The sequence below is a fragment of the Callithrix jacchus genome, chromosome 16, assembly GCF_049354715.1.
Source record: "Callithrix jacchus isolate 240 chromosome 16, calJac240_pri, whole genome shotgun sequence".
Taxonomy (NCBI): Eukaryota; Metazoa; Chordata; class Mammalia; order Primates; family Cebidae; genus Callithrix; species Callithrix jacchus.
Genome location: NC_133517.1, coordinates 73027757 through 73054876, shown reverse-complemented (window position 1 = coordinate 73054876; position 27120 = coordinate 73027757). Strand labels below are relative to the sequence as shown.

The following is a 27120-nucleotide window of genomic DNA, read 5'->3' as shown; positions in this document are numbered from 1 at the left end:
ATTTTTCTACCCAACTCGAAATTAAAAATAATAAGTAATAGGCTGGGCGCAGTGGCTCACGCCTGTAATCCCAGCACTTTGGGAGGCCGAGGCGGGTGGATCATGAGGTCAGGCGTTTGAGACCAGCCTGGCCAACATGGCGAAACCCCGTCTCTACTAAAAATACAAACATTAGCTGGGTGTGGTGGTAGGCGCCTGTAATCTCAGCTACTCAGGAGGCTGAGGCAAAAGAATCCCTTGAGCCCGGGAGGCGGGGACCCAGGAGTGAGCCGAGATCACGCTACTGAACGCCAGCCTGGGCAACAGAGCGATACTCCGTCTCATAAATAAACAATAGCGGCAAAGGGTAGAAATGTTTAGGAGTAACACTGAATTGCCAGAAAAACTTGTCTTAGCAAAATCAGTATAACAGAGTACTGTTATCCAATAACTAATAATATAAAGTACCTAAAATTTTCAGAAAAAGTGCAACATATACAAAACTACGAATTAGAAGAATAGGATGAAGAAAATTAACAGACATCTCAGTGAGTAAACTCATTCAAATAAATTGCCCTCTTCTAACCTATTGAAATGTTTTATAAATGTAAAGACAATGAAATAACATTAACTACTGTTAAATACCTGCCATAGTTGAAATTCCCAAAATAATTCCAATAGACATTTCAATATGGGTTCCCTGAAATATAAAAAAATTAATCTTAAAAATTAAAGCTGAAGTGACTACAATAGCAAAGCATTAATAAAAACAGAAAAAATAGTTAAATCAACACGTTAGTGCTACAAAATTATATACATCAAATATGCACATATAATGTAGTAATTCATTACATTATTAAATATATGATTCATATAGATAATATCAATAATATTTTATTCATTCAAATTAGGCTTTTATAAAAATAAAATTATCAACACAAGTAGAAATACAATTCATCATTAAAAATCTAGAATTTATATTTTTCTACCACAGAGAAAAACGCTTTAAAGATTTTGAACACAAGACCAACTCACATTGATTTTAAATTCTGAACTATATACATCTATACTATTGTTATTTACTCTATCAAAAGATTAAAAAGAGACTAAACCAGTTTCTAGGGAAATTGGGGTTTATAAAATTATCCTTGTACCACTTAGCTCTTTCCATTAAGTAGTGAAACTATACATTCATTTATAAGCAGCAACAGCATTTAGTACAATAGATCTACACAAAAAACAAAGCCTTATTGTATCGCTACTGATTTGAGTTTAAGACTTTCTACCTGTATATCATCATTCCTCTGAAGCTCACATTTTCACTTTCATTTTAAAAATGAGAAACTGAAGTGAAGACGATTAAACTGTTCTAATAGAATAGAGAAGAAACCCTAGGATCTATTGCGCTAATTCAGTTCTAATCCCTGAGCAATGCTGCCATTAGAAAACTTAATTTTCAACAGTTCTCTTGAATATTTCTAAAAAATGTTTCAAATCTCAATGATATTTGTGATGGGAAAAAAGTCTTATTTGTTATATAGAAAAACTGCATTTCTCATCAATTATTTACAAAACAGAAAAGAGTTTTCCTCAAGATTATTTCCCCTAGAGCTTTTGGTTGCATCACGTTAAGACATAATTCTTGCTGAATATGGACCCAACAGCCTGATGCATTAAAGTTCGAAAGTCTTTTGTCCTAATGCATAAAAGTTCAAATTACAAGGCTGTAAATATAACCCAAGAAACAGATTTCTGAAGAAGAAATAAAGAGAAAGAAAAGAAAAGACACTGAGAAAAAGAATGAAGATGTGTATCATTATATGTAAATGCAAAAAAAACCTAGAGCACCAATATAGAAGAAAGGCATCTGATAACAGTCTAATAATAAATACAGCATCTTAATAGCAATGAATGGCTGGCAATGGCCCAAGGAGAATCTCTTAATAATTTAATCATTTGGTTGAATGTAACAGAGCTGAAGGTCCTTCTAACAGCAAGAAAAGCCCCATATAAAGTCAAAGATGGTTTGAGGGAAATGGACTATCCACTGCTTTACTGTGTCCCATAATTACATCAAACTTTGTGTCAATAGGTGAGGCAGAAATTATAAACAATAGTTGTCTTAATAAATAATAGTTGTCTTAAAGTTACACGTGGTTCATTATCCTTAATACAATCAATCTACTCTAGAATTCTAATAAATTCCATCCAATTAAACTGTAAGTAAAGTAACCCAAAACCCTAGTTATAAAAAGCAATCCAGTAACATAAAAATATTTTTAAAACTATGAAACAAAGACTTAGTATGAAGAACAACCAATATAAGGGCCAAATCTATTACAGAAGTTACACAGGAATTTGTTTTTATGACTACAACTAGGGTGGGAAAGTACACCTAACAGGAAGGAGGAAAACATCAAATGTCTATGATACAAAAAAAGAAGAATCAACTATCTCCTCAACTTACTGTCTTTTTTTTTTTTGAGACGGAGTTTCGCTCCTGTTACCCAGGCTGGAGTGCAATGGCGCAATCTCGGCTCACCGCAACCTCCGCCTCCTGGGTTCAGGCAATTCTCCAGCCTCAGCCTCCGGAGTAGCTGGGATTACAGGCACGTGCCACCATGCCCAGCTAATTTTTTGTATTTTTAGTAGAGACGGGGTTTCACCAGGTTGACCAGGATGGTCTCGATCTCTTGACCTCGTGATCCACCCGCCTCGGCCTCCCAAAGTGCTGGGATTACAGGCTTGAGCCACCGCGCTCGGCCAATTTACTGTCTTAAAACATTCATAGCTGTCCCACAATGAAAGGGGTTGATCAGTATTTTTTAAATAAAAGATGAAAAACATTCTTAAGATAATAATCACTTATTTCCCCTTTCATATATTCTACAGTTACATTATTTATATGTTTTGGTCTCAGCATTCCATATTATAAAGCCTCAATGGAAAATTTTATTGTCTCTAAATTAGTTTGCAACTATCACAGGATAATATTTTTGCCATACCTACTACTCTTAATCAGGTAGTGATGTCGGTGGCTTAAAAATTTATTTCAGTATTATTTAAATAAAAACTGCTTTTCTGTGTACTGGATGTGCTGGGGGGAAAAAATAAGAAAAAATAAATAAAATGGTTGTTAAGCCCCTGAAACTGGATTGCAATATAAACAGTATAACAAGTATTACTAATTTGGAGTCAACCATCTCAGGCCTGGAAAAATAATGGACTCTTAGTTATCCTCATAATGAGGCCCAGACCTGGGGAACATCACATAGTGAACAATACTACAATAATTTGACCCTAGAATGTGGGTGTTTGGTTTAGTAGCTGACCCCCATCAATCTGGAGATAAGGCTAGACTATATAGAAAACAAAACCATTCTTGAATGAACCATGTTTACATAAATTTTATAATCTATACAATGTAAATTACTTTTAAAATTCCTATTTTGAAACCAAATCTATTTATGTCCATTTGTAGTACATGCGATTTCTAAAACACCAAAAAGAAAACCTGCCTCTCTCATATGTATTTGCCTCACATTCAACAATCCTAAGGTCATTCCACTTGTTCAGCAGTCTCCTACACTTTAGCTATCATTTACAAAATATTTTTTAAAGTTAGAGTCAGTGAAGCTGAGAACAAACTCTGTAAGTCCTAACTGAGAAAAGTTTCTAGTGTGAAACACTTTGATTTTCTCCAACGAGTTTAAATTAAGACCCCACCTGAGAACTCATAAACTGGTATTCAAAGTACATTATACTTTTTTCTCCTCCCACTAAGTGTATTCAAGATCTATTACCTTCAATCTAATGCTAATACCTGAAAAGAATGACTTCACATAAAGTATTCTAAAAATATGTATTTAAAGTTGATAATTGCCATCTTAACTAGACTGTGATCAATCTATCTTACCTGGACAAAATAAGAGAAGTGAATAGCTTTTTGACTGATTATGGCATTTTCATAATATGTATATAAGAATAAAATTGGCCTATTTATATATCTGTGAATGTGAGAAACTTATTCAACTATTTAGAACCATGCCCTCTTCTCTGAAACTACTGAAATCTGAGTTGACTAGATTATTTAAACAATTACTGTAAATCAAATATAATTATAACAAAAACCTCATTATGATAAATTCATAAACTGTAGCTAAACTTTGGTATGTTCTTGAAAATGGAGAGAGCACTGGGCAGTTTTAGAAGACTTGCATTTTAATCATGGATCCATTTCTGACTTTAGAGTATGAACCTGATGTTGGCATACATTAACAAAAGGCATTACATAGTAGTAAGAAAGGTAAGTCAGCCATCTCTGAGATCAAACACTTTTAAGGAGCACCCTTACATTAAAATACCACAGCAAAGGGGAATTTTTTAACACTATGATGGAACAAAGGCAAAAGGGAGATATATTCATTTAATTAAATTGAAACTTTAAAAAATGGCTAGACTGAAGGCTAGACTATGTATCAAAACATGCTTTAAAACATTTTCATGTCGGAAAATTGAACAAGGAACTAAATCAGATAATTACCTATATATGTGATGATAATTGCCAACACAATTAAAGAACATCAGAACATTTTACATACTATTTTTCTTTATTAAGAATGTTGAAATTAAATGTGATAATATAGGCCCTAAATATTCTGTCTAAATGCTCTACCAAAAGTCTATTTGTTTAAATGGCTTACTTAACATCTTAATGATTAATAAATATGATGCCTTAAAATTGAGCTACAGTCTAATTAATATAAGTAAAAAACATCCTTGTTCATTATGATATTAAAACTTTATTAACAATAGAAAAATTATTAGGAAAATGTAGACCACATTAATTTATTAACTTAAAATAGAAGCAGTGAGAGAAAGAACTTACTGCAACAATCATAATTGCATTATCCAAAAAGCCAAACCCTATGAAAGGTATCGCATTGTGGATGAATACTGAAAAACATCAAAAACAGAAAAATATATTTTAAGATTTCTATAACTTTAGAATGACAAAAACAGATGATATGATCAAAGTATCCATCCTAAACAGACTTGATAATCTTCAAGATTTGATTCTCATTCTCCATAGCCAATAGATGCTGCTACTGCTATAAATAGAAGCTATAGTGGGGAAAAAAACAAAACAAACCAGAAAAAATACAAAACATGTAAAATAATTGTGTTAGGCTTTTGTGTTTTCTTACTGGTAACACAGGCACACACACATAAATATACATACAATTAACAGTAGAACAAATTAGTAAACATATATGAGTACCATGTTTTACCTGATTAATTACTACTGACATCGATTTCTTTTTCTCTTACACCTAAAGTCTGATACTATAAAATTGATTTCTGTATTAGAAATAATTAAAAATGTCCTAAATCAAATGTCAGAGAAGCTATTTGGTTGCTTTTACTCACTCTTTTTTTTAAAGAAATGTTAGTAAAAGGTGACTATCTTATCTATATGCAATCTTTCCCACCCCCCACAATTTACTAATATTCCTAAATGCTATTGCAAACTATAAACTATCAATATTTTATTTAAATTAAACTGTAACTTCACCTCTTGCTACCGAAAACACACCTTATGTCATCTACTGGGTATATAATCTAAACAATCTGAGATATGAGAAATGTAACTACATACACCTATATATTTTTTATATATTTATTTTCATTTCTTTCATATCTACATCTTCAGCAGAATACCGAGGGCATAGGAGATGCTCAAAAACTATTATTTAATTAAGTTGATGACCACTAACCTGGAAAGTAAGAGAATTCCAGATTGAAAGAATTGAAGGCAGACTGTGAAACAGATTAAAAGCTGGGAATAGGTAAAAGACTTTATTCTAATTAATCTATAAAATTGCCAAGGTATAGTGAACATATGTTCAGTAGAGGACTTTTTTCAACAAGCAATAAAAAATAGTTTGTTTTCAACAAACATTAAATAAATAAACACACAAAAAATAGTCTCTTAAACCAACTGGTTATATGTGTTTATTAATTTCAGTCTTTTTTCTTTAATGCAGTTATTGCCACAGAAAGTATAATTAAAATATAATCCAGAAGTTATAAAAATTTGATATTACTATATTGAGCTCTGCACCTATCAGGGAATACTAATAAGTAGTCAAAAAAAAGCACTTCTACCCATGACCACTATCAATGACTAAGACGAAGGTACAATACTATATACAGTATAAGAATACCATTATTTCAATATTATTATAGCTATACAATATTACAAAAACCAGTTCATAATAAGTATAAGTATAGGTCATTTAAAATTTCTTCTTGTTTTTAAGTAAGAATGTCCAAGATCAAGGACAATATCCTTAATTATTAAAAATATTAAGTTATTAAAGATGGTAAAAATCAAGTAGAACATTAATAAAATGGAATTTTTCAAAGAGTCTAGCCTTAGTTTTTTAACTTATTGGCTAAGTCTGGTTGTTCACTAAACACTCAAAATTTTATGAAAAGCAGCTTCCAAAACCAATACACATTACAAATTTAATATGTTAAGAATATAATGAAATTCTAAAAATTCACTAAATAAAACATTTACAGTAAAGAGAAAGCTACTTACGTACAGAAAAATAATTATGAAACTGGTTAGAATTAATTAACATCTTGGGATTCACTTAATAGCATCTCTAAAATTGGCCAGTTACAAATATCTTAAAATTAGGTGATCTTAAATTAAGATTATACTAATTGCTATCCTAGTAAAACTTGGTCAGTAAAACCAAGGCACTCTGTTATAATAATCACTTACTATAAGATTTGTTTTTAATGTTTATACCTATATAAATATGTCCTAAAATTAAAATTTATTTTAACTCAAAGGAAAAAATACTGTTTTCAAAACCTTATATAAATAAGTATATACAGGGCACTCCACTGGGCACCTGAGATATGAAGACAAATAAGTCTTGGTGCCCAGCCTTAAAGGGGTTTAGGTATGATAATACAGCCATATAAACAGTAAATTTCAATATACCTGTAAAAAATGATAATAGTATTATACAGTATTACAAACTATAGATTGTATGACTCTAAGCTGGGAGAATCATGAAAGATTACTTGGGAAGAGAAGTCTTAAAGAATTCCTAAACTGTTTTGGTATTTGAGGAAAGTTACTAATTTCTAATATAAATTACATTCTACCTGTCAGAGAAAAAATAACTGGTCATTAGACTTTGTTTTAATTATATATATTTACTCTCTAGTATGTAATGATCCCCTACTAATTTGTGGCTTCTTCAATTTACTCTCAGAAACACTGTTCTCGAACTTAGCAGTTGTTAGCAAATCACATTTCCGATTTAGCTTTAATTTACAACCTAATCTAATTCACTATACTGTTAAATAATTCACTTCTATCTTTATAACATACCAACTTGTTTTACGCTATTTTGGTATATTCTTGAATATTTATTTATTCTGAATATTTATTCCTATCATAATAGAGAAAAGAGAAAGAAAGCAGCATTTTAATAAGGTCCTTCTTCTTGGTAGTTTAAATAAACTTTACTTTTTTCATTCTTACTGCCAGCCAGCCAGAAGCATTTTCTCCACCAAAGAACAGTTCTATCTAGCCTTGGGCCTAGAAATTCCAGTTCTGCATTTACCCAACTTAAATTCAAACTAAAGTAAATACATCCTTTTTCCTGGAAATTAAGAAAACTTCTATCATAAAAATAATTCTATTTCTAAATGGCAATAATACTTTAATAATATTAGATCTTTTTAACAATATTAGCTATTTAAATATTGTTTTATGTCATCAGCCAAGTTTATAAACTTTGTGCTTCATATAATGAACAGGATAATCTTCTCTATCTGGAAAGATTTAATTTACTGACTCTTCTGTGCTATCAATGAATGATACAATTATTTCAAGGCCAAAAAATAGATGAACATATATTTAACAATTATAGAACCATTACCATATCTCAGCTGTCCTGGGGTGGGTGGTGGAGCTTCCAATTTTTCTAAAGGGGAAAAAAAGGGCGTGGGGCAAGAATTAGTTACTATAGCATGATATTTTTTTATTACAATGAAGAAAATACAGAAGATTTACAAAGTGGGAGAATATCAGAGTTTATTCATAAATTATCTTTAAGTTAATGGACCAAACTTATCCATACAGAAAATATTAATCAGTATGGATTAAATCAAAAGGCCAGCAAATGAAACTGAGCTTAGTTACAAGCTTAACATGGACTCTAGACCTGGGTAAGTTCATTTGTTTTTTGTTTTTCAGATTTTTTTTAAGTCCTTGCATCTAGATAATAAGACTGTTTGCATTAATTAAAGTAGAAAAACACTTTAGAAATATAGCTACTCTTCTTTAAGATGGCAACCCTAGATGACTTAAGAAATACACAAACAAAAATCATTGATAGTGGAAAAAGTGAATATTCCAACAGATCTAGGTATCTTTAAAAAGAAGAAAATATTTTTAAAGCAATGTATGAAAACAATGACTTCACTGAATTGTATTCTGTTCCTTAATCTCTGTTGATAATATAACTGAACATTTTAATTTCTGGAACCTGTACTACTGGGTAATAGGGCACTCTATACAGTATAACAACTTTTAAAAGTAGGGTGTTATTCAGAATCACAAGTAACAAAGTTTTCCCAAGTATAAGCCAGAGTATCTTTAAGTGTCATCATTATATCTAAAAATTAACAACTATTACAAGAAGCAACCTACCTAGTCTCATAACAATAGCCATCTCACCATTTGTTTAAGAGTAAACTATAATAAAAAGGTAGAAAATTCCATCTTCTTTACAGTCAACCAATTGGACAGAATTGTTATCATACAGAGAAGAATCCATATAGTGGATTACTCTAAAGATTTAGTACAACCAAATTATCCCAAGAAACACATTACAAACTAAATATACATCTTAAAAATTTTTATTTATATTTATATTTTATGGAAACATAAGAATAATTTAGTATAAAAGTAAATATCAAACAAATCTCTATTGATAATCTATATATAAAAGGAAATATAGTCCCCATTAGTGACTGGTATCTTACAAGTTCCATAATGGCTTTACAGTAAGAAATATATTAAAACCTCAAGTTTAATTTTCTTAGTATTTAGAAAGTTCTAAGAAAGAAAGCTTAAGTTTTACTTTTTCTTTTTTAGAAGAATTAAGAAGTGAAGATATATACTAATCTTTTAGAAATTTCACATGATTAAAATATATTCTTCTTCTTTGATTAACACGATTAACTCAAAATCTCCTTTGAAAGCATGCAAGTGGTTTTCCAAATATCTAACAGGGAATACAGGATATTGCTATACTCCAGAGAATTTTCTGGTGAAGTAAACATGCAAACGTGGTTACTTACATACCAGAACTATTTGTTAGTGCTTTACTCTCATCACTACAGTTCTGACACTGTAAGAAGTCCTTGTCAGTTGACTGGAACATCTTGAAATACCTAAAAATTCAACAAGCAGGACCTTCCCAATAGAATGAGAGTATATGGAGTCCTTGCTTTTACTTCTTCAAATTCCCAACTCACTGAGTAAAACATTTAAAAATTTTTACAATAGCAAAGAAGATAAGGGCTAGGCAAGTTAAAAAACCGTGTAGTGGAATAAAGAAAAAAATCAAATAATATAATCAATATTCCTAATCTTTCTTTCCTACTACACATAAAAAACTAGAGGCAATTAAGAAATGTTAAGAGAAAGAAATACAAAATAAAGGAGATAGAGCAGGAAGGAAAACTATTGGCATGGAGATGAAAGTAAAATCAAAATACAGATTCTACCTCCTGCTTCACAAAGAACCTACAGAATACAAGAGGAATCATGAAAAGAATATTTCCTAGAAAGTGAAAATCTTATTGGAAAGTATCCATCAAATTATTTTATTTTATTTTATTATATTTTTGAGACAGAGTCTCACTCTGTCTCACCCAGGCTGGAATGCAGTGGTGCGATGTCACCTCACCACAGCCTCCACCTCACAGGTTCAAGTGATTCTCCTGTCTCAGCCTCTCGAGTAGCTGGTACTATAGGCATGTGCCACCACACCCAGCTAATTTTGTATTTTTAGTACAGATGAGGTTTCACCATGTTGGCCAGGCTGGTCCTGAACTCCTAATCTCAGGTGATCCACCTGCCTCAGCCTCCCAAAATGCTAGGATTACAGGCATGAGCCACTGCATCAGGCTCAAATATTTTTAAATCAGAAATTATTCTTTCTTATGTTAACTGAATCAAAACAAAACATACATCAGAAGTTAAAAAAAAATTACCTATACAATACACAACAGAACTTGTAAATCAGCCCAAGGTTTCAGTCATCTATAGGTTTTAAAATGTAATTGCTGCTAATATCCCTGAAAATAGTCACAATAAATCCTAGAAGGTTTATTTCCACACACACACATACATATATATATATATAGTTTTTTTTAAGAATTTTCTTGGGCCAGGTGCGGTGGCTCACGCCTGTAATCCCAGCACTTTGGGAGGCTGAGGTGGGCAGATCACGAGGTCAAGAGATCAAGACCATCCTGGCCAACATGGTGAAACCCTGTCTCTACTAAATACAAAAAATTAGCCGGGCATGGTGGCACATGCCTGTAATACCAGCTACTTGGGAGGCTGAGACAGAAGAATCGTTTGAACCCAGGAGGCAGAGGTTGCGGTGAGCCGAGAATGCACCATTGCACTCCAGCCTGGGCAACAAGAGCGAAACTCCATCTCATTTAAAAAAAAAAAAAAAAGGAATTTTCTTTTGACATATGGTAAACCATCTATACTTACATTGGAAATGTTTTCTGCTCCAATGTTTTATTAAGTGAACTATGGAGGTAAAACAGTTCTTTCCGTGTGTGTGTGTGTGTGTGCGTGCGTGTTTATTATATACATCATACTCTCTTCCTTTTCTGGATATTTTAAAATAACAAAATAACGATTAAGCTTGCACTTCACCATACCACATTTGCCACATTACTTTCCACAATGGCTGAGTAACCACTTATCAGAGGAATTTTCCTGCGTGGAACAACTATAAACTGCAGACAAAAATACAACAAATCAACTACCTGAAAGCACTAGAAAATTATTGAAACCAGGCTGATTCTAGACGGGAATCAACACAGAAAAAGAAATGACACTAAGTGAGTTAGTTACCTGTTTGTTGCAGCTTTCAGCCTGTGGGCAGGCCCCAGTCACAACATGCAGAGCAACTAAAGCTCTGATGAAAATTCCTCAGTCTATCTGTCTGGAGAACCAGAGGATGAGGTGCCAGGTAACCAAAGCAACTAGAAAGTGAGGGAAGAATCCTGGAAAGGATAGAGTCAAAAGGAAGAGTCCTAAATTCTGTGCATATATTCAGTTCAAGTCTATAGCTGACTTGTGGAACCATACATGTGCAGGGAAAACTTCAAAAATGCCAGCTCAAGGTAAAATGAGTAAAGATTTGAAGGCAGCCCAGAAGGGTTTGCAGTTTGAATCTAACCATTAAATGCTGCTAAAACAAAGAAAAATCAAGGCTTTTCAGATGAATAAAACAGAATCCAGAGTCTCTACAATGTAATAATTATAGCACTAACTAGGATATATCCAAAATTACTTCACAAACAAGGAGAAAGAAAAATATGACCCATTTTCAGAAGACAATAGACAGAGACCAATCCCAAAGTCACTCAAATGTTAGAATTAGTAGACAAAAACTTTAAAGGAGTAATTAAAACTATAGTCAAAGATGTAAAAAAAATATGCTTAAGTGAATGATAAGACAGGAAATCTCATCAGAGAAACAGAATACTGAAAAAAAAGAACCAATAAGAAGTTCTAGAACTGAAAGGTACATTATCTGAAGTGATAAAATTAACTGGGGCCAGGGGCAGTGGCTCATGCCTGTAATCCCAGCACTTTGGGAGGCTGAGGCAGGCGGATCACAAGGTTAGAAGTTTGAGACCAGCTTGGCCAACATGGTGAAACCCTGTCCCTACTAAAAATACAGAAAGTAGCCAGGCATGGTGGCAGGCATCTGTAAGCCCAGCTACTCAGGAGGCTGAGGCAGGAGAACTGCTTGACCAGTAAGTGGGGGTTGTAGTGAGTCAAGATTGTGCCACTGCACTCCAGCCTGAGCAACAGAGCAAGACTCCGCCTCAAAAAAAACCCAGAAATTAAAATTTAAAAAAATTAACTGGAGAGGCTTACAAGCAGACTGAAGATGACAAGAGAGTTAGTGAAAATAATGTAAAATCAATAAAAATTATTCAGTCTGAACAACAGAGACTAAAAGAATTAAAAAACAATAAACCAGAGTCTCAGGGAGCAATGGCTAAATATTAAAAGGGCTAATATATGCTAATATATGTATAATTATAGTTAAAAGACAAGTAGAGAAACTAGGAACAAAAACTCTTTGAATAAATAATGGCTACAAATTTCCCAAATTTGGTGGAAGACAAAAATATCAAAAGATTCTGGAAGTTCAGTGGACTTCTAGTGGAATAAATATGAAGAAAAATAATCAGAAAGCAAAAAATCTTAAAAGTAGTCAGAAATAAATGGCATAGTAATTACAAAAAACAATGACTTGAGTATACAGAAAGAAAATGGGTATTAGTCCAGTATTCTACATCCAACAAACGTATCCTTTAAGAATGAAGAAGGCAAAATACATTATGGATAACTGACACTATAAGAATGTGTTAGTCAACGAGCAATATGGAAAATGCAAGAGAAACTCTTTAGTCTGAAGGGAAATAGCAGTTGAGAAGTAAGCTCCTGAGGAAAGAATAAAGACCATCAGAAATGGTAAATGTCTGGGTAAATATAAAAGATACTTTTTCCTAGTAATTTAATTTAAATAGATATGATTGTCTAATGCAAAAATTATAACACTGCCTTATAGTGTTTATAAAATATGTAGATGAATACATATGACATCATAGCATTAAGGATGAACAGGGAAGTAAATGGACCAATTTGATAATTTAGTTGCAACATTTCTATGATGAAAATAAAATGGTCCAATATTAGCTATAAGAGTCCAAAAAGTTGGCCAGGCACAGTGGCTCACGCCTGTAATGCCAGCACTTTGGGAGGCCGGAGGCAGGCGGATCATCTGAGGTTGGGTGTTCGAGACTAGCCTGACCGACATGGAGAAACCCCATCTCTAAAAAAAAAGAAAAAAAATTAAAAAAAAAAAAGAGTCCAAAAAGTTAGGAATGCATGCTGCAATCCCTAGAGTAACTGCACATACAGAAAAAAATACAAAGAGAACATAGTTAAGAATCTAATAAATGACTTGAAGGAGAATTTGAAGAAATGTTCAATTAAGCATAAAGAATGCAGGAAAGTAAAACAGAAAGAAAAAAACAGAAGGTCAAACAGAAAACAAACAGTAAAATAGTAAACTTATATCCAACCATATCAGTAATTACATTCAATTTTAATGGATTAAACACTCCAATTAAAATGTAGAGACTGTAAAAATGAATTTAAAAAGTAAGACCCAACTATATGATATCCCAAGGATTACAGTTTAATAGGCTGAAAGTAAATGGATGGCAAAAAATATACTATAGACAAACAGTAGGATTATAAAGGCTGGAATGGCTCAATAGCAGATGAAGTAGACGTAAAAGACAAAAAAATATTATGATAAACCAGGGACATTTCAAAATGACAAAAGGGTCAATGAATCAGGAGGTATAACAACTGAATGTTTATGCCTAATAACAGAATTTCATAATGTGTGATGCTGAATCTAACAGAATTAAAGGGAAAAACAAACACTTCCATAATTAGAGATATAAAAGCCTTTTTCTCAGTAATTGACAGAAAACTAGGCAAAAATATCAGTAAGTAATAAAGTTGAACACTATCAACTATGTTGATCTAATTGATATTTATACAAAACGACGCCCAACAACTGTAGAATATATACTATTTTCAAGTACAGATGGCACATTCCTCAAGATAGAACATATGCTGATCCACAAAACGTGTTAATAAATTTGATTAAAATCATAAATATGTTCTCTGACTATAATGGGATCAGTAACATTAAGATTCATGTAAAAACAAATTTGGAAATTAAACATCTTCTAAATACATGGACCAAAGAAGAAACCAAAAAGGAAATTAGAAAATATTTCAATTAAAATGCAATATATCAAAATTTATAGAATGCAGCTAAATAAATGCTTGGGAAGGAATTTATAGTTTGAAATATATTAAAAAGAAGAAAGGTCTAAAATAAATAATCTATGATTCTAACTTAAGAAGCTAAAAAGCAAAGTAAACATAAACTAGTAGGAAGAAGCAAAGAAACAGAAAGCAAACAATAAAGAGTCAAAATTGGTTATTTGAAAAGATCAATAAAACAATAAGACCCTAGCTCCTAGCTACACTGATAGACAAAAAGAAAATAAGAATTACTCATATCAGGAATGAAAGAGGGGGCATCATTAGAGATCTCACAGACATTAAAAAAATAAGAGTATTATGAAAAATGCTATGCTCACAAATTCAACAACATAGATGAAATGGACAAATTCCTTAAAAAATACAACCTACTGAAACTAGCAGAAGATTAAACAAACAAAAATCTGAATGGCTCTAACAAAACTGATTTGTTACCAAACAACTTTATATGTAAACACACACACACACACACACACACACACACAACCCCTTCCAAACCTAGATGGTTTCATTGATGAATTTGGTTAAAACATTTAAAGAAAAAACACCAATCTAACAAACTCAAAAGTTCTTCCAAAAATAGATGAGAAAATACTTTTCAACTCATTTAGTGAGGACAGAATAACATTAAAAACAAAGCCTAACCGAGAAATCTACAAAGGAGAGAAAACCAGATGACCATATTTTCATGAACACAGAACAAAATCCTTGATACCAAAATATTCTGCTTTCCTAAAGTATAAGAGTTTACTCATAATAGTGGGCAAAATAACCAACATCCAAACTTCCTTACATGTCCTCTTTCTTAGACACTTCCCAATGAAGGAAAAGTTGTTCTTAATAGGATTCTATGTGTAAAAATACATAGGACAGAAAAATTATCTACAAAAATCCATGAGATAATATTTACATATAAATTTCTTTCCTTTAGGTTTTACATTTAAAAGTCTTTGCTAAAGGGTAAACAAGACAGTTGCTATAAACTGCTGATTTTTGTTGTAGTAAGTCAAATAAAAATTGTTGGAAATGAGACTCTTTCTCCAATCTGTTCTTGAGGAAGTAAAGTTTTAAGAAGTCAACAAAGTCTTTTCCTTTGACTGTACTTTTTAGTCAAAACTGATAGCTATAATAGGGGTTTCACTGCAAATATTTTACATTAAACAAGCCATTTTTATATAAAAGTATTACATACTTATATTCATAGTCGCATATGTTAAAAAGATGAGGATATTGAGTTTGTTTTTCATTAAGAGAAATTTTGAGGTAAAAATTAGAAAACACATCTAAAATACTAAACTTTTTGGTTTATTTTTAATTATAAAGGTTATACAACCATAAAAACTTAATGAGATTCAGAAAAGCAAAAAGAACCTTAAAAGCATCCATAATTTATAAGAAATAAACATTTTGATGTATTGTCCTTCAATCTTTTTTCTATAAAGATGTATACACAAAACTGTATTCTGCCTTTTCCACAAAGCATTAAATAATGAATATTTTCCACATCTTTAAATTTTTTAAAAAATAATTTTATTCATGAAAATTTATTTTACCAAGATTTAGTCATTTAATAGCCTATTATTATATATTTGTGTTATTTTTTCATTCTTTCAAATAACATTAACTTGTACCTAAATCATTTTGCACTCCTCTGTAAATTCCTTAGAATAGATTCCGATTCTAAGGAACCAAAGAGGGACAAAAAGAGCAACAGAAAGACAGAGGGACTATATTTAAGGCTTTTTAAATTATTATTGTTTCTACAAAATTCATCACAGAAAAAGTATGTCAAGTTACCCCCATCTCACTGCATTTTTTTAATGTTACACTCATACTTTCCTGTTTGCAGAATGCAAGTAAAATGTCATTAAGACAAAATCCTTAAAATAAATGTCAAGCAACAATTTCAAACTTAATTTAATTGATGACAAGATTCCAGTACATAAAACAGACAAGTCTGAATGTTCATTATAAGATTTAACCTGTGTATCTCCTCTTTATTATATTTCCCTTTAAAAATAACTTCTTTATAAAAAAACCTTTGGTCCAATATTAGCAAAAGCATCTAAAATACTTTTTAGGATAAACTATGCCTGATATACTTTAAAAAAAAAATAAGTTATGCTACTGTTAAATTAAATTTGGCCCAAAGCTGCCTGAGTACATAGTGAACTGTAACCTGATACAGTATGCAAACCAATTGCAACTCACCTTAAGAATATACTCTTGCCACAAGTAGCTGAATCTTGGCCAATCATAGCAGCTGAGCTTTCAGCCAATAACAGGTTGCATACTGCTCAAACATGTCCAAATAAGGCAGACACAAGCTGTAAGCAAAAAAGCTATTTCTGTGTATAATTTCCTTGTTCTGTCTATAAATACTCTCTGCCCACATTGCTGGACGAACCTTTAAAGGTTCAGAGTGCTGCCCAATTCATGAGTTATTTCTTTGCTCAAATAAACTTTGTTATATTTAATCTGTCTAAAGTTTTTCTTTTAGCAGTTTGGCATCAAAAGTGAGACCTGAAGTATACCTCCAGGAGCACCAAGTATCCAAGCAAAGGGCCAGAGCCCACTGTGCACATTGATCCCTCTGATTTGAGCACCATGAATTTGAGTTTTGAGCTCGTTGACTTTATTTGCACAAGTTTTACTAGAAGGGGTTCAGGATTGGATTGGATCCCATTGGAGGACTCAGGTAGGTAACTTTTGAAAGTGGTTTCCCCTAAACCTAAAGAGTCTGGAACTCCACCTTCTGGGACACTGGCTAACTTAATAGAGAAAAATTACAGGTCCAGAACCTGTGTATTTTTGAAAAAATTGTCCTTGGTCTTACTAAGGATAACTTATAATTACAGTGGTCACAATAGGGAAGTTTTAACCTAGATTAAACTGTTTACTTGTGAGGTATATCAGAAAAGAAAGGATCCCAATGCCACGAAAGCAATGGGATGCATTCTTTAACTGGCAAACAGGCATTTAAAAGATAAATCAAAGACTGCCTTCTTTAAAAGGTTCTTTACAGAAGGCAATTTAAAAAATCTTAAAAGTCTTTTTCACAAATATCATTCAAAAGCTGCAGCTAACTGGGCAGGAAATCTTATTCCACTGGCCAGAAAACCAATTTGGATCCAAGTATTCCCTTTTTTTTTTGAGACAGAGTTTCCCTGTGTTGCCAGGCTGGAGTGCAGTGGCACAATCTTGGCTCACTGCAACCTCCACCTCCTGGGTGCAAGTAATCCTCCTATCTCAGCCTTCTGAGTAGCTGGGACTACAGATGTGTGCCACTACACCTGGCTAATTTTGTATTTTTAGTAGAGATGAGGTTTCATCATGTTGGCCAGGCTCCTGACCTCAGATCATCCACCTACCTCAGACTCCCAAAGAGCTGGGATTACAGGCGTGAATCACCGCACCTGGCAATCCAGGTATTCTTTAATAAATTAGTGAGCGTTGTATTATTGTATGTGGAACATGGCTAAAAGTTTTAAATGAAAGGTATAATATCTCTTTCTGTTTATATGTTTATGTATGCATCTATGATGTATATATATATGTGTGATATTTTCTATTTCCTTATGATATTGCCAAATTAAATTGTCTAAGAATGCTATTTAATCTACTTAAAGAAAAATAAGCACTATATAAATGAAGTATTTGTTCAGAAAAATAGGAACTGACCCAAATACTTTTTGAAGTTCATATGACTTGGGTAATCTTTGGCAAAAAAAAAATTATTGGTTTGATTAAAACAGACATATCTTCATAGTTGTTAACATTAAAATAAACATAGATACATGACATTTCCTACCTAGGTTTACTGGTAAAATAAACTTATGTTATCTCTACATTACAAAATTCGTTTGCAAGAAAAGTAACTTAAGATGATGACTAGCTGTTTGATGTCCTATCTATATAAGCAATCTAAGCATAATTATTAAAAACAAGTTAAATAGATGTAAGATAAAAGTCCCATGTAAAAGATGTCTTCCCTCTACTGGAAGATTTTAACATTCTTATCATCAAAAATGGAAATTTGAGGCTGAGAAAAATATGCACAATTTTATTCTCAGGCCTAACCAAAAACCCAAAGAAGACAGATAACATTTTGCTTCTTCTACAGATTCTTATTACAGAGAGACTAAAGATACTTGGGGCCATTAGTAAACATGTTCTGTGCCACACTGACAAACTGTGCTATGAGAAAGTACACGCTTCCAGGTATTATGCTTCATAGACTTGCAAATCTTCAGATTGCTGGTGTGACAAATAGTTCACAATTACCTGCTTCCTAGTATCCCTTGGAAATTAAGGTCACTAAGAGTTCAGAATTCTACTTTATATACTAAAATTACTAAAAATAAGAGAAATACTTTAATATAAAGTAAAAAGAAAAGTAATACATGATTTTGGTAAGCAAAAGCTATAAAGTATAAGGATGTTTTGTTTCATTAAGGGAAAATATAATTTTTGTTTGAAAGTACAGTGGTTGTTCCAAGATGAGAACGGGAAAAGTATAAAACAAAATCTAAATGCAGAAGAAGAGGGGACTCAAGATGGCGCTGTGAGAACAACCCAGGATTGGAGCCCGCGTTGAATTCGCAAACGGTGAGTCAGTGCTGCATTTCCAGACTGATCTTTGTTGCCCACAGAACGGGGAAACTCCCAAGTATAAAAAGACACGGGACGCCAGGCAGTAGGTCTGCCTGGCGAAGCCGGCAACCGGGGCGGCGGCGGCCGGCCCCACCCAGCAATCCCCACAGGGCGCGCTTGTCCGGGTGCCTTGTTGAACCGGCAACCTGAGACTTGAGAGGGCTGGACTTGAGACTGAACGAGACTTGCACAGTAGCCCAGCCCAGGGGATTGCAGGGACAGATCGCTTGGGATACCCAGTGGGACGAACAAAACCGCGATTTCAAACTATCCCGGGCAGTCGGTCCGAGACGCTCTGTGGGGGAGGGGCGTCCACCACTACGGAGGCAACCTGCCCCAACTGATATACACGCCCACTGCTGAGGCAGCCAGCCGTTGCTGAGGCAACCCGCCCCAACTGAGATACACGCCCACTGCTGACGCAGCCAGCCGTTGCCGAGGCAACCCGTCCCTACTGAGATACACGCCCACTGCTGACGCAGCCTGCCGTTGCTGAGGCAACACGCTACAACGAAGAGACTCCGCCGCAGGGCGAGGCAGAGACAACAGCAGAGCCGGCAGGAACAGCGCAAATCACACAACAGCAGGGCGGAGCCTCGGCAGCCAAACAGTGGCTAGTCTGCCTTCGAGCTGGGCAGGACACCTGATCGGACATCCAAAAATAAAGCCCAAACCCCTCAACACAGAGCATTTGAGAAAAAAAAAAAGGGTTGTTTAATGAGCTGTGTTGCAGCAGAATCAAACATAGCAGCCTAACAGCCCTGAATGAACAACAGAGTACACAGCTCAGCAATTAAACCCCTATAAAGTACAAACTGTCTCCTCAAGCAGCTCCCTGACCCCTCTATATCCAAAAGACTGTCATTAGGCAGGCATCATCCTGGGACAAAGAGAGCAGAAAAAGAAACTGGTAGCATCCCTCGCTGTGCCACGGCTACTAGAGGTGCACCCCAGACAAGCAGGGTCTGGAGCGGACCTCAACAGTCGTACAGCGAAGGGGCTAGACTGGTAGAAGGAAAACCAAGCAACAGAAATACTTCATCATCAACATTCTGGGTGTCCACTCAGAGACCCAAACGAAAAGTCAGCAACTACGCAGACGACCAGCGGACAAATCCACAAAGATGGGAAGAAACCAGCGCAAAAAGGAGGAAAACACCCGAAACCAGAACACATCGCCTCCTAGAAAGGACCAAGACTCCTCACCAGCAAGGGAACAAAGCTGGACGGAGAATGACTGTGACAAAATGACGAAATTAGACTTCAGAAGATGGATAATGAGAAACTTTTGTGAGCTAAAAGATCATGTATTAAATCAATGCAAAGAAACTAAGAACCTTGAAAAAAGATTTGAAAAAAGATTCGAGGAAATGATAACAAGAATGGATAACTTAGAGAGGAATATGAATGAATTAAAGGAGCTGAAAAACACAATACGAGAACTTCGCGAAGCAAACGCAAGTTTCAATAGCCGAATTGACCAAGCAGAAGAAAGAATATCTGAAGTCGAAGACCAACTCAATGAAATAAAACGAGAAACCAAGATCAGAGAAAAAAGCGCAAAAAGGAATGAACAAAGTCTCCAAGAAATGTGGGACTATGTGAAAAGACCTAACCTACGTTTGATAGGTGTACCAGAAGGGGACGAAGAGAATGAATCCCAGCTGGAAAATACTCTTCAGGACATCATCCAGGAAAATTTCCCCCACCTAGCAAGACAAGCCAACACTCAATTGCAGGAAATACAGAGAACACCACAAAGATATTCCGCAAGAAGTGCAACCCCAAGGCACATAATCGTCAGATTCAACAGGGTTGAAATAAAGGAGAGAATACTAAGGGCAGCCAGAGAGAAAGGTCGGGTCACCCACAAAGGGAAGCCCATCAGACTCACAGCAGATCTCTCGGCAGAAACACTACAAGCCAGAAGAGAGTGGGGGCCAATATTCAACATTCTTAAAGAAAAGAACTTTCAACCCAGAATTTCATATCCAGCGAAACTGAGCTTCAGAAGTGAAGGAAGAATAAAATCCTTTGCGAACAAGCAAGTACTCAGAGATTTTGTCACCACCAGGCCTGCTTTACAAGAGCTCCTAAAAGAGGCACTACACATAGAAAGGATCAATCAGTACCAGCCATTCCAAAATCACACTGAATGCTAAAGAGCTTCAACATAATGAAGAATCTACAACAACTAACAGGCAAAACAGCCACTTAGAATCAAAATGGCAGTATCAAATTCACACATAACAATATTAACCCTAAATGTAAATGGACTAAATGCACCAATCAAAAGACACAGACTGGCAAATTGGATAAAAATCCAAAACCCATCAGTGTGCTGTATCCAGGAAACCCATCTCACATGCAAGGATACACAAAGGCTCAAAATAAAGGGATGGAGGAAGATTTACCAAGCTAATGGAAAGCAAAAAAAAGCAGGAGTTGCAATTCTCATCTCTGATAAAATAGACTTTAAAGCAACAAAGATCAAAAGAGACAAAGAAGGCCATTACATAATGGTAAAAGGATCGATACAACAAGAAGAGCTAACGATCCTAAACATATATGGACCCAACACAGGAGCACCCAGATACATAAGGCAAGTTCTTAATGACTTACAGAAGGACTTAGACTCCCACACAATAATAGTGGGAGACTTTAACACTCCACTGTCAATACTAGACAGATCAACCAGACAGAAAATCAACAAGGATACCCAGGGCTTGAACTCAGACCTGGAGCAAGCAAACCTGGTGGACATTTACAGAACTCTCCACCCCAAATCCACAGAATACACATTCTTCTCAGCACCACATCACACCTACTCTAAAATTGACCACATAATTGGAAGTAAAGCACTGCTCAACAAATGCAAAACAACTGAAATCATAACAAACAGCCTCTCAGACCATAGTGCAATCAAGTTAGAACTCAGAATTCAGAAACCGACCCAGAACCGCACAGCTTCATGGAAACTGAACAACTGGCTCTTGAATGTTGACTGGGTAAACAACGAAATGAAGGCAGAAATAAAGAAGTTCTTCGAAACCAATGAGAATGAAGACACAACGTGCCAGAACCTCTGGGACACATTTAAAGCAGTCTCTAGAGGAAAGTATATAGCAATAAGTGCCCATATGAGAAGAATGGAGAGATCCAAAATTGACACCCTATCGTCAAAATTGAAAGAGCTAGAGGAGCAAGATCAAAAAAACTCAAAACCCAGCAGAAGACAAGAAATTACTAAGATCAGAGCTGAGCTGAAGGAGATTGAGACACGAAAAACCCTTCAAAAAATCAATAAATCCAAGAGCTGGTTTTTTGAAAAGATCAACAAAATAGACAGACCACTAGCCAGATTGATTAAAAATAAAAGAGAGAACAACCAAATAGATGCAATAAAAAATGATAAAGGGGAAATCACCACAGATTCCACAGAAATTCAAACCATCATCAGAGAATATTACAAACAACTCTATCTATGCACATAAACTAGTAAACCTGGAAGAAATGGATAAATTCCTGGACTCCTGTGTCCTCCCAAGCCTAAACCAGGAGGAAGCTGAAACTATGAATAAACCAATAACAAGGTCTGAAGTTGAGGCAGCAATTAAGAGCCTACCTCACAAAAAAAGCCCAGGTCCAGATGGGTTCACAGCCGAATTCTACCAGACACACAAGGAGGAGCTGGTACCATTCCTTCTAAAACTATTTCAAACAATCCAAAAAGAGGGAATCCTTCCCAAATCATTTTATGAGACCAACATCATCCTGATACCAAAACCTGGCAAAGACCCAACGAGAAAAGAAAACTTCAGGCCAATATCCATGATGAACATAGATGCAAAAATCTTCAATAAAATATTGGCAAGCCGATTGCAACAGCAAATCAAAAAACTTATTCATCATGATCAAGTAGGATTCATCCCAGGGATGCAAGGCTGGTTCAACATACGCAAGTCTATCAACGTAATTCACCACATAAACAGAACCAAAAACAAAAACCACATGATTATCTCAATTGACGCAGAGAAGGCATTTGACAAAATTCAACAGCCCTTTATGCTAAAAACCCTCAATAAACTCGGTATCGATGGAACGTATCTCAAAGTAATAAAAGCTATTTATGACAAACCAACAGCCAATATCATACTGAATGGGCAAAAACTGGAAGCATTCCCTTTGAAATCTGGTACTAGACAAGGATGCCCTCTCTCACCACTCCTATTCAATATAGTACTGGAAGTTCTAGCCAGAGCAATCAGGCAAGAAAAAGAAATAAAGGGGATTCAAATAGGAAAGGTGGAAGCCAAATTGTCTCTATTTGCAGACGACATGATAGTATACCTAGAAGACCCCATCGCCTCAGCCCAAAAACTCCTGAAACTGATAAACAACTTCAGCAAAGTCTCAGGATATAAAATCAATGTGCAAAAATCACAAGCATTCGTCTACACCAATAACAGACTTAAAGAAAGCCAAATCAAGAGCGAACTGCCATTCGCAATTGCTACAAAAAGAATAAAATACCTTGGAATACAACTCACAAGGAACGTAAGGGACCTCTTCAAGGAGAACTACAAACCACTGCTCAACGAAATCAGAGAGGACACAAACAGATGGAGAAACATTCCATGTTCATGGTTAGGAAGAATTAATATCGTGAAAATGGCTATACTGCCCAAAGTAATTTACAAAATCAATGCTATCCCCATCAAGCTACCATTGACTTTCTTCACAGAACTGGAAAAAACCACCATGAACTTCATATGGAACCAAAAGAGAGCCCGCATAGCCAAGTCAATTCTAAGCAAAAAGAACACAGCGGGGGGCATCACACTACCGGATTTCAAACTATACTACAAGGCTACAGTAATCAAAACAGCATGGTACTGGTACCAAAACAGAGATATAGACCAATGGAACAAAACAGAGGCACCGGAGGCAACACAACATACATACAACTATACAATCTTTGATAAATCTGACAAAAACAAGCAATGGGGCAAGGATTCCATGTTTAACAAATGGTGTTGGGAAAACTGGCTAGCCATGTGCAGAAAGCAGAAACTGGACCCCTTCCTGACACCTTACACTAAAATTAACTCCAGATGGATTAAAGACTTAAACATAAGACCTGGCACCATAAAAACCCTAGAAGGAAATCTAGGCAAAACTATCCAGGACATAGGAGTAGGCAAGGACTTCATGAACAAAACACCAAGAGCATTGGCAACAAAAGCCAAAATAGACAAATGGGACCTAATGAAACTCCACAGCTTCTGCACGGCAAAAGAAACAGTCACTAGAGTGGATCGGCAACCAACAGAATGGGAAAAAATTTTCGCAGTCTACCCATCTGACAAAGGGCTGATATCCAGAATTTACAAACAACTCAAGCAGATTTACAGGAAAAAAACAAACAAGCCCATTCAAAAGTGGGCAAAGGATATGAACAGATACTTTACGAAAGAAGACATATATGAGGCCAACAATCATATGAAAAAATGCTCATCGTCACTGGTCATCAGAGAGATGCAAATCAAAACCACATTGAGATACCATCTCACGCCAGTTAGAATGGCGATCATTAAAAAATCTGGAGACAACAGATGCTGGAGAGGATGTGGAGAAAAAGGAACACTTTTACACTGTTGGTGGGAGTGTAAATTAGTTCAACCATTGTGGAAGACGGTGTGGCGATTCCTCAAGGCCTTAGAAATAGAAATTCCATTTGACCCAGCAATCCCATTACTGGGTATATATCCAAAAGACTATAAATCGTTCTACTATAAGGACACATGTACACGAATGTTCATTGCAGCACTGTTTACAATAGCAAAGACCTGGAATCAGCCCAAATGCCCATTGATGATAGACTGGATTGGAAAAATGTGGCACATATACACCATGGAATATTATGCAGCAATCAGAAATGATGAGTTTGTGTCGTTTGTAGGGACATGGATGAATCTGGAAAACATCATCCTCAGCAAACTGACACAAGAACAGAAAATGAAACACCGCATATTCTCACTCATAGGTGGGTGATGAAAAATGAGAACACATGGACACAGAAAGGGGAGTACTAAACACTGGGGTCTATTGGGGGGAAAAGGGGAGGGCCAGTGGGAGGGGGAGGTGGGGAGGGATAGCCTGGGGAGAAATGCCAAATGTGGGTGAAGGGGAGAAGAAAAGCAAAGCACACTGCCATGTGTGTACCTACGCAACTGTCTTGCATGCTCTGCTCATGTACCCCAAAACCTATAATCCAATAAAAAATTTAAAAAAAAAATAAATAAATAAATGCAGAAGAAAACTGTAGGTTTGCGAAGGATGAATCTTGTAAAAAGAATTTTTATGTGTGACAAAGACAGCTAAGATTAGATGGAAATTTGTAAGTTTTTCTTTAAAAAGGTGAGTATTAATATCACAAGTATACTAATACAAAACTAGAATTTGGTCCCCTGTTTTAAACTGTAAGATTTTCCTGGACTACTGGTCTGCTCTTAACAGGAAATTGTGAAAAGTTTTTCTTTACCTTTTAGGTAATTGGTCTAGGAAACAAAGATTCTGTGTTTTATTAAAGTAATTTCTTGGGGTCCTTGTTGCTTTTATTAGGTGTTTGACCACTTAAGAAAACAAAATCTTGAGTGGACTGCCAAGATGGCGCGGTAGGAAAATCAGGATTGCAGCTCTCAGTGAAGACGCAGCGGGTGAGTTCAATCCACATTTCCAGACGGATCTTTGTTGCCCACAGAACGGGGAAATTCCCAGGTATAGGAGAGACACGGGACGCCAGTGCAGCTGTTAAGGCTCGTTCGGCTGCTTTGGTGCCGCAGCGCAGTGGCACGCCGCACAGAACGCACTGGTCTGTATGCCCTGTTAAACCAGCAATATGAGATGTAGGAGGGCAGATCAGCATATCCATCTGATTAAACGGGACTTGGACAGTGAGCCAGACCAGGAGATTACCGGGAAGAGACGTTTGAGCCGGCAAGGTGGGTCGCTGCATGGGAAATCACACAGATCTCGGTGCCCTATCAGCAGCCGACTGAAACACCTGGGAGAGAGTCAACCGTTCTACTTAAAAAAAAAAAAAAATGAAAGAAGAAAAAGAGGGCTCTGAGGCACGGAGCCAGGTGAACAGGATCGGCGGGTCTGACCCCCACAGGGACAAACAAAATGGCGATTCAAAACACTCGGGGTTGAGAGTTTCACTGCGGGCACAGCTGAACCCAGGACGGTGCAGCTCGGAAGGTGCAGCTCGGTGGGGGAGGGGCTTCTGCCATTACCGAGGCATACCGCCCCTACTGAGGTACACTCCCATTGCTGATGCAGCCTGCCATTGCTGAGGCAACCCGCCATAACAGAGAGACTCCGCCAACAAGGCAGAGCCCGTGGCAGAAGGGTGGAGCCTCGACAGGCAAATAGTGACTAGACTGCCTCCTAGCTGGGCAGGAAGGTGCAACGGATACTCACAAAGAAAGCCTTAACTCCCCGAGACAGAGCATCTGTGGAAAAAAAGGGGTTTTATGAGTTCTGCTGCAGCAGACTTAAACGTACTGGCTTAAACGCCCTGAATGATCAATGGAGCTCATAGCTCAGCACTTGAGCGCCTATAAAGTACAGACCGCCTCCTCAAGGAGCTCCCTGACCCCTGTATATCCAAAGAGTCACCTCAAAAAGGACTAATCACACTGACATTTGGAGGGCATCATTCTGGGACAAAGATAGCAGAAGAAGAAACTGGTAGCACCCCTCACTGTTCCACAGCTGCTACAGGTGTACCCCAGACAAGCAGGGCCTGGAGTGGACCTCAGCAGTCCTACAGCAGAAGGGCTAGACTGTTAGAAGGAAAAATAAGTAACAGAAATACTTCATCATCAACAATCTGGGCACCCACTCAGAGACCCAATCGAAAAGTCAGCAACTACTCAGACGACAGGTGGATAAACCCGCAAAGATGGAAAGAAACCAGCACAAAAAGGAGGAAAACACCCGAAACCAAAACACGTCGCCTCCTACAAAGAACCAAAACTCCTCACCAGCAAGGGAACAAAACTGGACAAAGAATGAGTGTGATGAAATGACGAAATCAGACTTCAGAAGGTGGGTAATGAGAAACTTCCGTGAGCTAAAAGAACATGTTCTAAATCAATGCAAAGTAACTAAGAACCTTAAAAAAAGAGTTGAAAAAAGATTTGAGGAAATGATAACAAGAATGAATAACTTAGGGAGGAATATGAATGAAT

General features: G+C 35.8%; 1 protein-coding gene across 3 annotated transcripts in view; it reads right to left on the bottom strand.

Moving 5' to 3' along the window:
• The window catches only part of TMEM65 (transmembrane protein 65), a 78510-nt gene that overhangs the window by 10602 nt on the left and 40788 nt on the right, over window positions 1-27120 (bottom strand). For 2 of the 3 annotated variants that reach the window (XM_035277402.3, XM_035277403.3), the window contains 3 exons: window positions 7950-7994; window positions 4868-4935; window positions 625-679 (listed from right to left, as the gene is read on the bottom strand). In XM_035277402.3, the coding sequence (XP_035133293.2) occupies window positions 625-679; window positions 4868-4935; window positions 7950-7994 (168 nt within the window). The remainder of the gene's footprint in view (window positions 1-624; window positions 680-4867; window positions 4936-7949; window positions 7995-27120) is intronic. The other variant, XM_035277404.3, reaches the window with a different exon arrangement.